The sequence below is a fragment of the Squalius cephalus genome, assembly GCF_949319135.1.
Source record: "Squalius cephalus genome assembly, chromosome: 16".
In the NCBI taxonomy this organism is placed as follows: Eukaryota; Metazoa; Chordata; class Actinopteri; order Cypriniformes; family Leuciscidae; genus Squalius; species Squalius cephalus.
Window position 1 is genome coordinate 23,306,670 of NC_137137.1, and position 15,700 is coordinate 23,322,369.

The 15,700-nt window shown below is 39.8% G+C and overlaps 1 protein-coding gene across 4 annotated transcripts in view; it reads left to right on the forward strand.

Annotated features, from left to right (window-relative positions):
* iqsec2b (IQ motif and Sec7 domain ArfGEF 2b) overlaps positions 1-15,083 on the forward strand; it is a 72,548-nt gene extending 57,465 nt beyond the window's left edge. The window contains exons 5-15 of one of the 4 annotated variants that reach the window (XM_079897043.1): positions 1,253-2,292; positions 2,448-2,609; positions 4,291-4,413; positions 4,709-4,875; positions 5,063-5,202; positions 5,375-5,500; positions 5,647-5,746; positions 6,943-7,104; positions 7,401-7,598; positions 8,438-8,508; positions 10,839-15,083. In XM_079897043.1, coding sequence (XP_079753169.1) covers positions 1,253-2,292; positions 2,448-2,609; positions 4,291-4,413; positions 4,709-4,875; positions 5,063-5,202; positions 5,375-5,500; positions 5,647-5,746; positions 6,943-7,104; positions 7,401-7,598; positions 8,438-8,508; positions 10,839-12,236 — 3,687 coding nt within the window. In that variant the 3' untranslated portion in view covers positions 12,237-15,083. Of the gene's footprint in view, positions 1-1,252; positions 2,293-2,447; positions 2,610-4,290; positions 4,414-4,708; positions 4,876-5,062; positions 5,203-5,374; positions 5,501-5,646; positions 5,747-6,942; positions 7,105-7,400; positions 7,599-8,437; positions 8,509-10,824 lie in introns of all 4 variants that reach the window. The other 3 variants (XM_079897044.1, XM_079897045.1, XM_079897046.1) reach the window with 3 other exon arrangements.
* Positions 15,084-15,700: the final 617 nt, after the last annotated feature.

Here is a 15,700-nt window from a genome sequence, read left to right on the forward strand (position 1 = left end):
GTTAAGAATGAACATACCCTGCTGAAAAGACGAGCAAAACTGGTCAGCAGTGTGTGTTGTGTTTTGGATACTGATCCTCAACATTGGATGCTAATATACAGGCTACATAATTAGCTTAACCAGCAAGATGTTTTTGGTCAACCAGCTTTACCAGAAAGACAGTTGGTCAAAGTTTTACATACCTGTTTCAGCTTCTCTGTACATAGCCTTACATGAACTGATTGTTTAAATGATTATAAATGAACTGTCAAACCATGACTAGATAATGCTATGAAAAAAAATGCCTATCCTGTGGCTCCTTCACTCTCAGAAAACAAAAACAACAACTTGTCATTGGGGCAGCATTAGGGGTTGAACGACATCAGAATTTTTAAAGTCGACATTTGTGTGATGAAAGTCGAGTCGACGTCATCTAGTCGCTGATGATGTCATTAATGAACAAATAAGCCTGAACTTCGAGCTGAGACTCGAATGCGGGTTGCCATGCACAGAGCTATGGCATATTGACACAGCGCTGCCCACAGGACTTTACATAACAGCTTATTTTTATCAATTCTTTTGTCTTTGGGTCATTATTTTTTTTCATCTCAGATTTCTGCTCGTTCTAAATCAGATACAGATAAAGTAGCACAGTAAACATTTATAGGCTATGAATGCATTAGTGAGAGAGTGAGTGTGAATTAATTCTACCTGGCAGCGTCTCTTTAATAATAATATTGAAGCGATGTGCACAAGCTTCTGTATGTGTGTGCGTTATAATGCAGCACCCATTCGTTTAGAACGGTGATTAACTTATGTGTACAATAAGCTGTTTAAAACGTGCATTCTACCGATCAATTTTGAGCATCTAGATAGTACAATCAAACATCTTGTGGAGCGCTTGAGGAGTGGAGTATGTATTTATTTGTAATTTTAACTGTTTGAACACGGAGCTTTAAAATGGACTGCCAAGATTTCTTTTCCTGTTGCGCCCTCTATAGGCCATGACCAGCGACTAGTCGATGTCAAGCTTAAAGCATCATGGCAGAGCATTAAAGTTAACTAGTCGGTGCAGCCCCTAGGCAGTACCCTTAAATAAATAAAGTTTGTACCTTATTTACTCCTAAAATATTCGTAGTAGTACCTTAAGGGTACTATTCTAAGGTATATGCACATTTTAGGGGTACTGCCCCAGATACAGGGATCTTTTGTAACCCTAAAGGTAAATATTTTGCACAGTTTATCTGACAGTGTTCATTTCTTTGTACTCAAGGTGAAGTCCTTGGCAGACTCCATTGATGATGCCCTAACTTGTCGACCACGCCGAGATGACTCCCAGGAAGGGATAGGGGATGGAAGTGGTGTTGTGGATGACTTTGGCGAGTGCATATGGAGCAGCAATAGCCACGCATCCTTACGGAGAGGCCTTGCAGACAGGGATCGAGGAGGTACAGGGGGCTTGAGCATGCACGAGGATAGCACAGCCACCTCCTACAGCGATGTCACACTTTACATGGACGACGGACTACCTTCCTCTCCGCTTTCTCTAGACCGGGCCCCTAGCAGCACAGACACTGAGTTCTGGGGGGGTGTTGGAAGCGGGGTAGGTGGTAGGGAGGATAGTCGTGACACAGAGGGAGGAGGAAGCAGCAATAGTCGCCGAAGCACACCTTGCACAGAGTGCCGTGATTACCGTTTACGGGGAGGGCACTTACCACTACTTACAATTGAACCACCTAGCGACAGCTCCGTGGACATGAGTGACCGCTCAGATCGAGGCTCCCTCAGCAGACAACTAGTGTATGAGCAGGACTCAGTGGGAGGGTCACCTCAAGGTACACTAAAACACAACCCTAATGCTCGTTCAACATCCTCGACAGCTGCACAAGGTCAAACACGTCCAGCTAGCCGATCGATACCGTCGCATATCCCACACCACATGGCTCACCATCATCACCATCACCACCACCACCATCACCAGTACCCCGACACTCCTTCGTCCTCCTCCTCTCCTCAGCAGCCCCCAACCACACCACTCTCATCCTCCTCTTCAGCACCCCTGCCACCTGGTGGCTTGGAGCAGCAGTGCTGTTCGGATGGTGATAATGACTCACTGAATTCCACCACAAACTCTAATGAGACCATTAATTGCAGCTCAGGCTCTTCGTCAAGGGACAGTCTGCGGGAGCCCCTGCCCCCATTAGGAAAACAGACCTACCAGAGAGAAAGCCGGCACAGCTGGGACTCTCCTGCCTTTAACAACGATGTGGTTCAGAGAAGACAATATCGCATTGGACTCAACCTCTTCAACAAGTAAGAGAAAATGAAACTCTACCTCTTATAAGCAACAATCCCACCATTTAATATAATAACAAACCAGTGACAAAGCTATTATAAATCACATTGAGGAAACTGAATGAATCTGATTAAAACATGATTAAACTGTACTGTTGTTTTTTGGACTGCAGGAAGCCGGAAAAGGGTATTCAGTACCTGATTGAAAAGGGCTTTGTGTCAGACACACCGGTGGGCATTGCTCGCTTCATCCTGGAGAGAAAAGGTCTGAGTCGGCAGATGATTGGAGAGTTCCTAGGAAACAGACAGAAACAGTTCAACAAAGATGTATTGGAGTGAGTTCACACAATAAATCCTCTAACATTTAGAGCTAAGAGCTAAATATAAATTTAGAGCTAAGGCCCTGTTTACACCTGGTATGAAGATGCATTTTGGTCGATCAGATCTTAAGTTGACGATGCTAAATTAGCGGTGGGAATCTCTAGACATGATTCGATTCGATTACGAATCAGAGGGCTGTGATGTGATGATAAAACAATTATCAATACATCTTTTTTTTCTATACAGATTTTTTTTTTCTCACTGTGTGACTACTTGGTATTTTTAAAGCAATGTATCTGTAATGATCCATAATTAATTTACTTCCAATATATTTTGTTAATTAAACAAATGGAAGTGATTTGGCAATAAATAGAGTTAATAGAGTTTGTAATTCGCTTTGCCTTTTCCGAGTTGGGAAGCTTTTAAGGTTGTCCTGGTTAACAACCCCTTGTCACCCATTTGGTCGCAGTCTGGAGCCCTACTTGCATAAAGTGCAGGTCCTTTTTCCCTTCAACTTCATAGAAGCCAAAGTTACGCTAGATTTTAATGCAGAGGGTGCCGGTCGGATTTCTCACTCAACCATCATGGGTCTCTTTTATGTGCACAGCTGCACGCCACAGACTGTCCAGGTGCCTTTTGCGTTCCGTCAACATTACGTTATCAATGAACATTTAGAAAATCAATATTTGACATTTGTGATTCAATTCAGAATAGTCCACGTCTGCATCGCGATGCATCTAAGAATTGATTTTTTTCCCCCACCCCTATGCTAAATACAGGTGTAAATGGGATCGGAAAAATGTTGAGCTTATGACCACTTCCAGAGGTATTCGAAAACACATTAGACCAGATTGCTTTCATAATGTAAACGCTCATGTAGTCGAATGCGTTCAAACAGCCACAAAAGACGGCCTAATCTCCGCCTACTGAACTAACGCGTAAACATTATGGGAAGCTTGGTAGCCAGACGGGATTCAAACTTTGTTGGCTGAAGACCCAAGTTTGGTTTGAAGAAGAAAAACTTACCAAGCACAATGTTCTCTCACCACTCCTGATTTCTAATATGAGCTGACAACAAAGCTGATGCTCTCTGCATGTTTTTTCAGTCGTCTTCGGGAGCGTTCATATGTAAATTGCGTAAAGAAGGGGTTTTCAACCTTTTTCAGGCCAAGACCCTTTGGTGGATAGAGAGACTGTTGCATTAAATTAACTGTTGCATTTTAGGTCTGACTTATAATAACTGACATGTAGTATTATTAATGTTAATGTATTTACTGTACAGACTTTAAGATGCTTAAAATAAAGTCATTAAATTAATACTTTTGATGTTCATATACTTACAGCACATACTGTACACTACATTTTAATTTAATTTAATACATTTTAATCTGAGAATTTTGGCTTTGATTGAAGTTAACCTAATAATACATTGTTTCAATGTAATTGTTTCATAAATATTCAAATTTTTTAGATCAGAACAATAATTGCCAGACCCCTTGAAGTACTCCTGGGGACCCCTTTGGGGTTGTGGAGCCCCAACACCCTTGCAATCGAGCAATACAATATTTTGAACAATATTACATAAAAAATGCACAGAAAAAAAAAGAATTTCTTCATCCTCAAACAAATGAATGCACATTTTGGCATGAGAATGTATAAACATGTAACATTTTCTTCCACTTTTGTTTTTCTCAGTTGTGTTGTGGATGAAATGGACTTTTCCGGAATGGATCTCGATGATGCTTTGAGGAAATTTCAAGCTCAGATAAAAGTGCAAGGAGAGGCCCAAAAAGTGGAAAGACTTATTGAGGCTTTCAGGTATGTTAATGCAATCGTAAAAAAAAAACAACAACAAAAAACAACTTAGCATTTCACATTTATTACATTAAGCCATGAGAGGCTATCGGTTACAATGGTTTTAACACTATTAAGGGGTCTTGGTAACAGAAAATTCCTATTGATGTTGCTCATAAATCAGCTATATAGTGACATCAAACATGGCTCATCCCATCAGATTTCAAAGCTGGTATAATGCATTTATAAAACATGTTTTATCTATCCTTCAATATTTGCACATTTAAATTCTATTTCTCTCTCTGTATCTGTCTTGTAGTCAGAGGTACTGTGTTTGTAACCCAGCACTGGTAAGACAGTTCCAGAACCCAGACACCATCTTCATACTAGCGTTTGCCATCATCCTCCTCAACACCGACATGTACAGCCCCAATATCAAAGCGGAGAGGAAGATGAAGCTGGACGATTTCATCAAAAACTTGCGAGGTGGTGTTCAAATCTCTCTCTCTCTCTCTCTCTCTGAAATATCTCACATTCACATATTTGGCACTTACTTAAGTGGCCAACTACAAACACAGTCTCAATCTGCTTTTAAATGTGCCATGTAACTGTCAGGGATTTTGCAAATACACTAAATCTCTTCTTGTGTGCATGTCATTTCTTTCTCTCTCAGGGGTGGATAATGGTCAGGACATCCCACGTGACTTACTAGTTGGAATCTACCAGCGCATTCAGAAGTGGGAACTGAGGACCAATGATGACCATGTTTCTCAGGTCCAGGCGGTGGAGAGAGTCATTGTGGGCAAGAAACCTGTGAGTACTACTGAGACGTTTATCAAATTGAGTTTTTTTTATTAGAATCTTTGAGAATAGTGAATGTTTGAGAACTTATTTTTTACTTTGAACTGTTCTGTCAGTGTAAAATCATACTTTTGACCTGTTTGATGAACAATTTGTAATGTGTAAAAATCTGCTCTGTGTGTAGGTTCTGTCTCTGCCCCACCGCAGACTGGTGTGCTGCTGTCAGCTCTATGAAGTCCCGGACACCAACCGTCCTCAAAGATCTGGAGTCCACCAGAGAGAGGTCTTCCTGTTCAACGACCTGATTGTGGTAATGTCAATAACACACATCAATTAATAATGCATGCCAAATGAATTGGCCCAAGCCGTTTTAGCAACATCTCCTCGGCATGAATTTTAAAGTTACTACATATTAAAATGCTGAGTGGTTCTTTTTCTTTTTTATTATATTTCAAGGTTACAAAGATCTTTCAGAAGAAGAAAACCTCCGTAACATACAGTTTCAGACAGTCCTTCCCTCTTGTGGAGATGCAGGTTCACATGTTCCAGAACTCCTGTAAGATTTGAAGTTAATTTTCATCTTTCTTATTTACACATACAGTTCAAAAGTTTGGGGTCAATAAGATTTTTTGTGTTTTTGAAAAAGGTTTCTAATGCTCACCCAGAATGCTTATATGTGCTCAAAAATGTAGTAATATTGTGAAATATTATTGTCATTTTGAATGGCTGCATTCCATTTTATTAAATTTAAAAATATAATTTATTTTTGTGATGGCAAAGCTGAATTACTCCTGCCTTCAGTTTCACATGATCTTTCAGAAATCATTCTAATATGCTGATTTGGTTCTCAAGAAGCATTTATTATTAGATTTTAAATTACATTTTTTCAGGAATCTTTGATGAATATAACGTTTAAAAAACAGCATTTATTTGAAATAGAACATTCTAAATGTCTTTTCTGTTTTTCATCAGTTTAATATGTCCTTGCTCGTACTGACCCCAAACTTTTGATTAAAAAATATGATAATAATATATGTGTCATATTAAAAATTCCCAGGCTTAGTTTAGAGTTTTCTTAAAAAGCTGTAAATTATTATAATCAACAGAGTTCAGTTCCAATGGCCATGGAAAACCTGGAAAACAAATGTCAGGGAATTTTAATATTGTGTTTGTTAGACCAGGAAAAGTCATGGAAATTTCTATAGTGAATATTCATTTTTCTGCTTCTCTAAAATCATCACTTAAACCTATATTTAAAGTGGTCGTGACATGGATTTTTTAATTATTTTATTATGTTCCATGACGTTAACTTATAATGTTTAAATGTTTACAAAAAATGAACAAACCAAAACCAAATATATTTCCGGAATTTTTTTTATTTACAGACAAAGCATTATGAAATCATTTACTTATGGTTTGTGTTGCAGCTGCTGTCAAATCCAATATTAGTAGCTTCATCTTTCAACAAAAGTTTCTTTGCAAACTCTCCATTACTCTGTGGACGCCACAGATCCCGCAATATCAAATCAAGCTGTTTTTGGAACTTGATTAAATAAATGCTTTGTTTACAACGAGGAGGTCTTTTTAAGCTATGAAACTTGCAAGATGTTTTAATGGTACAAAGACCTCTAATATGTCAAAAGATCAAGGCAAATTTGATTTCTCATGTCATGACCCCTTTAAAAAAAAAAATTGAATGTGATTATTTGTGAACCCTGAATAAATATGATCTTTTTCTCTCTCCACCCCCAGACTATCCTCATGGTGTTAAATTAGCATCAGCCATCCCGGGCGGTGAGCATAAAGTTTTGATTGTGTTCACGGCCCCTAGTCAACAGGACCGCACACGGTTCGTCAGTGATCTGAGGGAGAGCATTGCTGAGGTGCAGGAAATGGAGAAATACAGAGTAGAGTGTGAGTACAGCACCCTCTGCTGCTCTCATAAATCAACTAACTTTATTCTGGCCCTCTGCTGGTGGTTTACTACAACAGCATTAACATCATTGATTTACAATGACCCTATCTGGTCAACATAATGATGATTCATAGAAAACACATAGTAAACGAGACAAAAATAGCTCATTGTTAACAACTTGCTTTTAGTATGTGTACAGACAAATTACTTGATGCTGGAAACATTGTGCCTGGTTAGGAAAGGTGTTACTCTGAATACTGTCCTCTGACGATATTTGTTCTTTCTCCTCCTGCAGCTGAATTAGAGAAGCAGAAGGGAGTAATGCGGCCCAGCCTGCTCACCAACAGCATGATGGCAGGAGGAGTGGGTGGAGTCAAGAATGAAGTGGTGAATGGCACTATGGGAAGGCCTAGTTTGGATGATAACTATTCACCAGGAGAGGGCCTCAAACGCACTGCTCTCAGCTCCTCACTGAGGGACCTGTCTGAATCAGGTGAGACTCTTTACTGTGACTGGCAGCCAATTTAATTATGGCCGTTTAATACCATACTACATTAGGGCAAAATATAAAATATTGAAGGAAATGTTTACCCAAAAATATAAATTCTGTCAAAATTTACTCACCGCCATGTTGTTCCAAACATGTACTATTTTCTTTCTCCCGTGGAACACAAAAGAGGATATTTTAAAGAATGTTGGTAAATAAACTGTATCGGTTCCCTTTGACTTCCATTATATGGACAAAAAATACAACTGAAGTCAATAGGACCCGAAACTGTTTGGTTATCAACACTCTTCAAAATATCTTCTTTTGTGTTCAGAGGAAGAAAGACATTTTTGGGTGGACTATCCCTTTAAACGTACATATAACATATACAAAGTTTTTTCTCAAAACTCTTTTAAAAATACTGGATTTTTTTTTTGTATGATTCTTTTTATTTTTCCTTATGTCTTTATTATAGGGCTTATTTTAGGCTAAATTGTAATTTTAGGGTAAGATATTCTTCAAAATCAAGAATAATCTAAGAAATTTGACGACACCAACAAGAAAGTAAAAAGTTGTTCAAATGTACCGACTTTGGTAAAGCGTCACAATTTTTAAATTTCAGTACCGACTTGGTTCTGAAGTCTGACCGAATTTTTAGTCTGACAACTCTAGTTAACACTGATTGTCATTGTATTACACTCAGTCACTCACTTACCCTCTCTCACACACACACACACACACACACACACACACACACACACACACACACACACACACACACACACACACACACACACACACACACACACTGCAGTTGTGACTGACATCTGCTAACTGGGTAACAGGGAAACGTGGCCGCAGAAACAGCGTTGGTTCCCTTGACAGTACAATGGAAGTAAGTCTGAGTGAAGCAGAGGTCTGTATCTTTAGCTTTAGTCCCCAAACCCAAACCACCCGCATGCCTGCCTGGAATCCCCACAAAACATGGCGCCGTCCTGCATGTGTCCTTACCATAGACACAGAGCCATGTGTGTGCATCTTGTGTGACCATGTGTGGTCCGTGGAATGTTAATGTACACGTGACTGAGGCTATGAATCAATAACATCAGTCATTCAGACTCCCTGTGAAGATTTGCCGTCATTCGGGACATCATTGAATATCTTGTAGAGTTTACTCTGGGACATCTGGACTAGAAGACATCTTATTGACCCGGAATTAATTCTGCATGACATTGATATTCTATAGAAACATATAAATTTGGTTCATGTTTGTTTTTTTACTTCTCTAGTCATTATTGTATGGTTGCATTGTGCTTTTGTAATGTGGTTTGTGTAGATGTTTGGTGTTTGAAATGTTATGCATGGACTAGTGGTTGTATGAAATCAGTTCTCTTCATTTTTATACTAAGTCCTGCATTTTATTAAGTGTCCCTCACAAATCAAGTCAAATATGTAATAAAATTTACCCTTTTTTACTCATTTAGCACACATATACATAGTCTCATTAAACATGATTCATTAGTGCGTTTTGAGGCAGTCCTAAAAAGGATGATTTACACATGAAACAGCATTGATCACTGACAGCTTCTGTAATAGCGATGAATGACAGCAGATTGGATGCCACTTCCTGGTTCAGTGTAGCCTGGGAAAACCCAGACAACTTCCGGCAAATTTAGATTTGCTCTGCAAGTAGTCTGGCAAAGAGCTCATTCAAGCCCATTTCCATGCCGTCGAAATCGCGGCACCAATCAGAAACGTTGAGGCGGGCTTTACACGATGACGATCGCTCTGATTGGTTTTAGGTCTATCCAATTGCGCCCAGAGGCATTTGAGCAACGTCCGTTGGTGAAGCGCACCAACATTTTAATGCATTATTATATTCAAATTGCAAACACATGAGGACAGTCTCCATGAAAGACCCAGTGGCAGATGAACGTGCTACTACATTTCTCTCCGAAACGGTAGGAAATTAAATTAGATTTAATAGATGATTTTAACTATGACTAGATGATTGACAGGGCAGTTTACATGACAGGATGCACGCGACAGATCCGTCTGATAAAGATGACGAAGTAGTATGTCCCAAAGCTTGCCTACTTTTTTGCTACACATTCAAAAGTAAATACCTTTTCTTCACAAAAAGAGTACATACTTTTATGGCGTAGTGTAACTTAGGCGAAATGGGATGGGACGCAGCATATGGCTTTACACGATGCCGATCGCTCTGATTGGTTTTAGGATTTTTAGATCTATCCAATTGCGCCCGGAGGCATTTGAGCGACGTCCGTTGGTGACGCCCCTTTGGAAATGAGTTATTAAAGAAGCTTTGCCAGACCATAACTCAGTTACTACTGAGAATGGTCTGGTTTTAACCAGGCTAGGTTCAGTGTAAAATAGGCAATAGATATTAAAAAAAGCAATAGGCAAAATGTATTTATCAATCAATCACAAATAAGCTGTATCATTACACAGTTTTTTTGTTTATATAACTTCATTTTTATTAACTGACTGTTTTTGATTATTACATTTTAAATTATTTAACCTATATATCCAATATTGATAATCAATTGCTGATCAGCTTCTAACCATTTATCCATTTCATAGTTGATTTATTGATTTCTTATTTTTTCAAGTGACGATTGATTTGAGCCCACATTAAACGAATTACCGTTTCAACTTTCTGAAGTCTTTCAAATAAGACAAGTGACCTTGACTTTGATTACATGTCCACCAATAAAGTTCTGCCTCCTTTTTAATCTCATTTGAATACTCTGTTTTCCTCATCTGATTACAGAAGTAGAATGGTTTACAAATGCTGTTTCATCTTCAAATTTATAGCAACTAAACAGATGAGTAATTTCTTGGAAGCATAAGTTTTGACCATTACACAAAACAGAAATAATATTCCAAGTTACCAATATAGCAAAATTGTCGTTATAAGCATTCGGGACACATAATAGATAGTTGGGCACATGTGTTTGTATAATAATGTTCTGAATTATGATGCGGACAGAATTTTGTTTCTCTACCCTAATCAACTCACCCCTGTTTTTCCTCCCCATCGAAACCACCTTTCTCTCTGTATCCTTTTGCTATATTTTCTTTCTCTCTCTCATTTATTGCCCACATTCCTGCTCCACTTTGCACACCCTCTCTTCTCTCTCAAACACTTGTTTTTGGCTTTGCTGTCCTCCTCTTTTTTCCTCCTTTCCCCCCACTCTCTTTGTCTTAGGGTTCCATCATTAGCAGTCCACGGCCTCACCAGCGTTATCCAGTAGCTACTGTGCTCCCGGGATGCTATGGAGCAGAAGATTACCGGCCTCACCGCCCCATCCTGAGCCCCGGAGTGGGGGTGGGGGGTGGGCCGGGGCAGCAACACACACCTGCGGTGACTGGCGCTGGGCCAGTCTCCAGCAGCACCGAGAGAGGAACGACTGGAATGGGGACTGGGAGCAACAACAACAACACCGGTTCCTTCCTGGGCTCCCTTTTTGGGGGCAAGCGATCCAAAGCGCCGGGTCCTATTATCCCCCCGGGGCCACCTTACCCCGCCCCTGTGGCCCCGCCGACTACAGGAGGGCCACCGCCTCTGTCCCCGTCCTCGCTGTGCCCGGGGGAGGGCGGGGGTCCTTCCAAGATCCAGGCCCTGCACGCCCAGTACTGCCATACTACCAGCAACAATGTCAGTGGACAGCCTCCACCCCCGTACTACCACCACCACCGCTTCCATACACAGACCGTACCTACATCTGGGCCGCCGGCCCTCCATACTCTTCAGCGGGTCACCTTACCTCGACGACCACTCCCCAACCCCTCCGCGCACTCCCCGTACCAGCCGATCTCCCAGCATACTTTGCAGGGTCGCTACGGGAGCATGGGCAACATGGGCTCCGGCCACCCTCCCCCCCTTTCTCCTCACTCCCCACTCTCCCCTCATCCGCAGTTTGCTCTGTTCCACACGCAGCCCACACACTCGGCCAGAGGCGGCATCAGCAAGCCCCCTCTCACCCTGTCGCACTCTCAACCGCACCCGCACGCACACTCCCACACCCACCCCGTGCATGTGCACACGCCGCACCCGGGCTCCCACCCCGTGCACCAACCTCACTTCGTCTTCGCCAGCCCTCCGCCCCCGCCCTTCCCTGCTCCAACTCAGCCGCCTCCAGTCTCCGCGTCCGGCACTGTCCACCACGGGCCGCCGGCCGCCCAGTATCTGCCCCAGTATCCTCCGTTGGGCTCTATTCCCCCTCCCCCCCCCCACTCCCCTTTACCCCCCCCTTCCTCCCCCCTTACCCCTCTTACGCCTCTCTCCCCTCTCCCCCCCCAGCACCAAGGCCCACCTTCCCAAGCCGGGGGTCAGCAAGGGCCCTCGCCGGCCCAGAGTGGAGCCGCACCTGGGGGGACGGGCACAGTCGAACGCGCCAAATCCAAACCTACCAACCGAATCAGCACGGTAGTGTGAGCCGGGGGAAGTCGCGAGGCTGGGGGACGCTGAAGGGTCCTTTGGTAATCGGAGGGGGGACCGCTGCGAGGGTGGAGGAGGCAGGCAGCGGCAGGGCCAAATCTGATAATAATGCCAGTGGGAAAAAGAAACGCAGCCTGCTAAGACTCTGCTACTTTCACCTGCGCTTCCCACAAGTGTGATCGAAGGGACTTGCCGAGGCAAAACTGCCATACAGATAGTTGAAGGCTCTCACTAAGGTAGATTAGTGCTGTGGGAAATATACTAGACAACAACAAAGAGAAACAATTAGGAAACTTTACTTTCAGTTTAGCTGATGTAGATGGGTTTGACTGCCAAATGACTTCTTGGCTTCTTCTTCTTAAATTCCATATTCAGACAAGAAATAACCTACTAAAGCATGTAAAAGACACGTGGACATGCACACACAAACTCGAACATAAAATTGTCCACAGTCTTGTTTTTAGTTGCGTAGAGCCATAAAGTTAGGGTAAAATGGTTGCATTTTGCATTCATCATCGCAGGCATTGGAGAAACTGTACCTTGTTTGACCTGGGAACCTGTTTAGGAAATGTGAAGACCAGAGAGCATACAAATAACATTGTGCTGGACAGATCAAAGCACAGTATGTTCAGTGATTTCATACATTCCAGTAATCATGTTAAGCATTAGTCGCTTTAGCATTCGCAAGATGCAATAATCTTTTCACTAAATTGATGTCCAGCTTCTACTTACTAAATAATTTTAAATGCTCTATTGCTCTTTTTGTATACATCTATAACATTGACTTATATGAGTGTTAATAGAGATAAATCCACAAAGCAAATATCTTACACCTGGTATGATTGTTTAAAGTAAGTCAGTATTGGCCTGACCTCTTCCACTCTTAACACTAGTCAGCTGTTAAAAGCCTTGTATGTGGATGTGCTGTTTGTAATCATCCTAGAATCACTTTCAGAATTATTACCATGTGTAAAATTATATGAAATTTTAGCACAAAATTATATTTCAGTAATGTTAAATATATATCAGTCAAATAATATATCAGTAACATTTAATCTATAAACTTAATTTCTACAGTCGCACCAATACCATATTTCAGAAAAAGAAATATAAATTTATACACAAATGAGAAAACAATAAGTACATTTCATAATTTGATCTGTAATGAGCTTGTTTTGGTAAATTATTTTTATAATTTTTATTTTATTTTTTATGTTAAATCCAAAGTATTGTGCCTAAAATCGAAACATTTTCTCATGGCAGCATTACTTTCTATTAATCCAGTTTGACAGTCATTTTATTTTTTAAGAATCCCGAAGGGCTTGAATGAATTTCAAAGGATGTTGACTCACATTACAGTAAAAATCATTGAGCCAATTTGTGTACATTATCATCCATGTCTAAATTCTTAGCACATTTCTAGTAAAGTTCCAGTAAATTTGTCAAGGCCCAGAAAGTGAAAACAAAAGGCATCAAATGCACTTTATAAATGAATGTGTTTTCCGAACTATATTAAATTAATATATCTCCATATATCTCCCACGTTAAGTATTTTTACCTATGAGGGCTAGTGACGTATGAAGGAAACATTCCATGAAAGATTGTTGCCAGTCTTCACATCTGAATTGTCTGTATTTAGTTTCCATTGGTTCCTCATTAATACTGCCAACCATTCTTTACCAAGGTGTTTTTGATTAGTTTATGCTGTTATATGAATGTTTGCTATGAATTTCAATTTTAATGAATATAACTATTCTTATGTTATGTTATGAAACTAAATTTGACAAAATACAATAGATACTTGTAAATAGGAAATGTTTTCTCATGCTTTGACATTCACCGGTGAAGTGTCAAGGATGTGTTTTATTGTTATTGATGATTTTTATGGACAAACACACTTGTCTTTACAAGTGTCCTTGAATGTCAGAGACTTCGTATGGGTATTATTTCTTTTCTTTTTTTTTAAACAGAAGTTGTGTACCGGTCATGATGGTTTTGATTCAGCTTTATGTGCAGCTGATTTTTGGTTTGGGTTAAAAAAACGACCTATTCTGACAATATAGCACCATACTTCAGTCATACTTCAATAACATTCCTCTTTTTTTCCTCTGTATGATTAATGAAGGAGAGGAGGAAGATGAAGGAACCTGTATAAATAAATTATCACATTAATACAAGGATTTCAGTTTACCTGTACGAGAAATCAAGGTAATTTATCCTTACGTAAGGCCTTAGTGTAAGTACTGCTTGAAGTTTCTGTTTGTGTGGATGCATAACGTGATCTCAAGTGCTGTTATATATTTCTGGACTGGGCTTAATGCAGATGCTCAGTATTATTTGTCTTGATGTGATGCTCAGTTATTGTGTGTAAGATATTTATGCCCTTTTGCTACCTTTTCAAATTGCCATCTCTTTCTATGTGCTCCTGCATATTTACATATGATCAGCACTGCACAGTAATAATAATAGGACAGTATGGTGGAAAATGGGGCTCCATTTACATATATTCCATGGCCGGATATCAATATGAGATGGGACAGAATATAAAGATTAGAAATATATAACTTATTAATTGTATTTACTTTATTTCAAGATTTTCATGATATTTTTCATTAACTGTCTGTCATTCCTCTGTGAATTTTCTTGCACGAGTATGTCTGTGTTTACTGAGCTCTGTAACAAACTGTAAATAGACTGTGATTTAATATTGACAATGAGACAGGGAAAGTGTCAAAGGTGTGTGTGTGTGTGTGAGTGTGTGTGTGTGTGTGTGTGTGTGTGTGTGTAGGGAGATGGCATTAAATGTAGATGATCATTGCATATTTATTTTGATCCAAGAAAATTAATTTTATCTGTAAACTTGTACAAGTGTGTATGTCAAAGCAGATTGAAGTGTAATTTCGAAAAAGGTATATGAAGTCATCTTATTTGTGTACAGATAATATATGAAATTAAGCAAATTCGGAGAGATGTGAATATTTATTGCCTAACATTATGAATAAAAATATATAAAGTGTCCTGACACAACTTGCTGTTGTTGTTGTTGTGTGTCTTTTTTTTTCTCCATATATTTTGAACTGCATAATCTTTGAAAGGAATAATTCACCCAAAAATGTAAATAATGTTGGTCGATGACTTTCTTCTGTCAAACACAATAGGGACTGACAGCCTCAGTCACCATTCACTTTCATTGCCTTTTTCCCCCCATAAAACTAAAGCAAATGGTGACTGAGAGTGCAACAACATGAGGGTAAGTTATGAAAGATTTCCATTTTTGGGTGAACTATCCCTTTAAGACTCGATTAATATATTCAATCTGACTCACCATTAAAATTCCAGGACCAACAAATTGTCAAGTTTTTTCGTTTAAGCTCTTGAACTAGAATTATTACTCCCTCAAATCACTGTGTAATGAGAACTGTCGAACAAAGCAATTCTACTGAACATATTCAATTGTTGTTAAAATGATATTTCCACAGTTCTATAATTTCATTGATTCATTTAAGTTTAGATGGGCAAATATTGTTCTACAGACCTGATCTTAAATAGATAGCCTAATATTTATCAAAACAGTAAATAATAATAATAATAATAATATTCATATTGTGCATAACCTATGCTAATTAATAGTACATTTTTATTC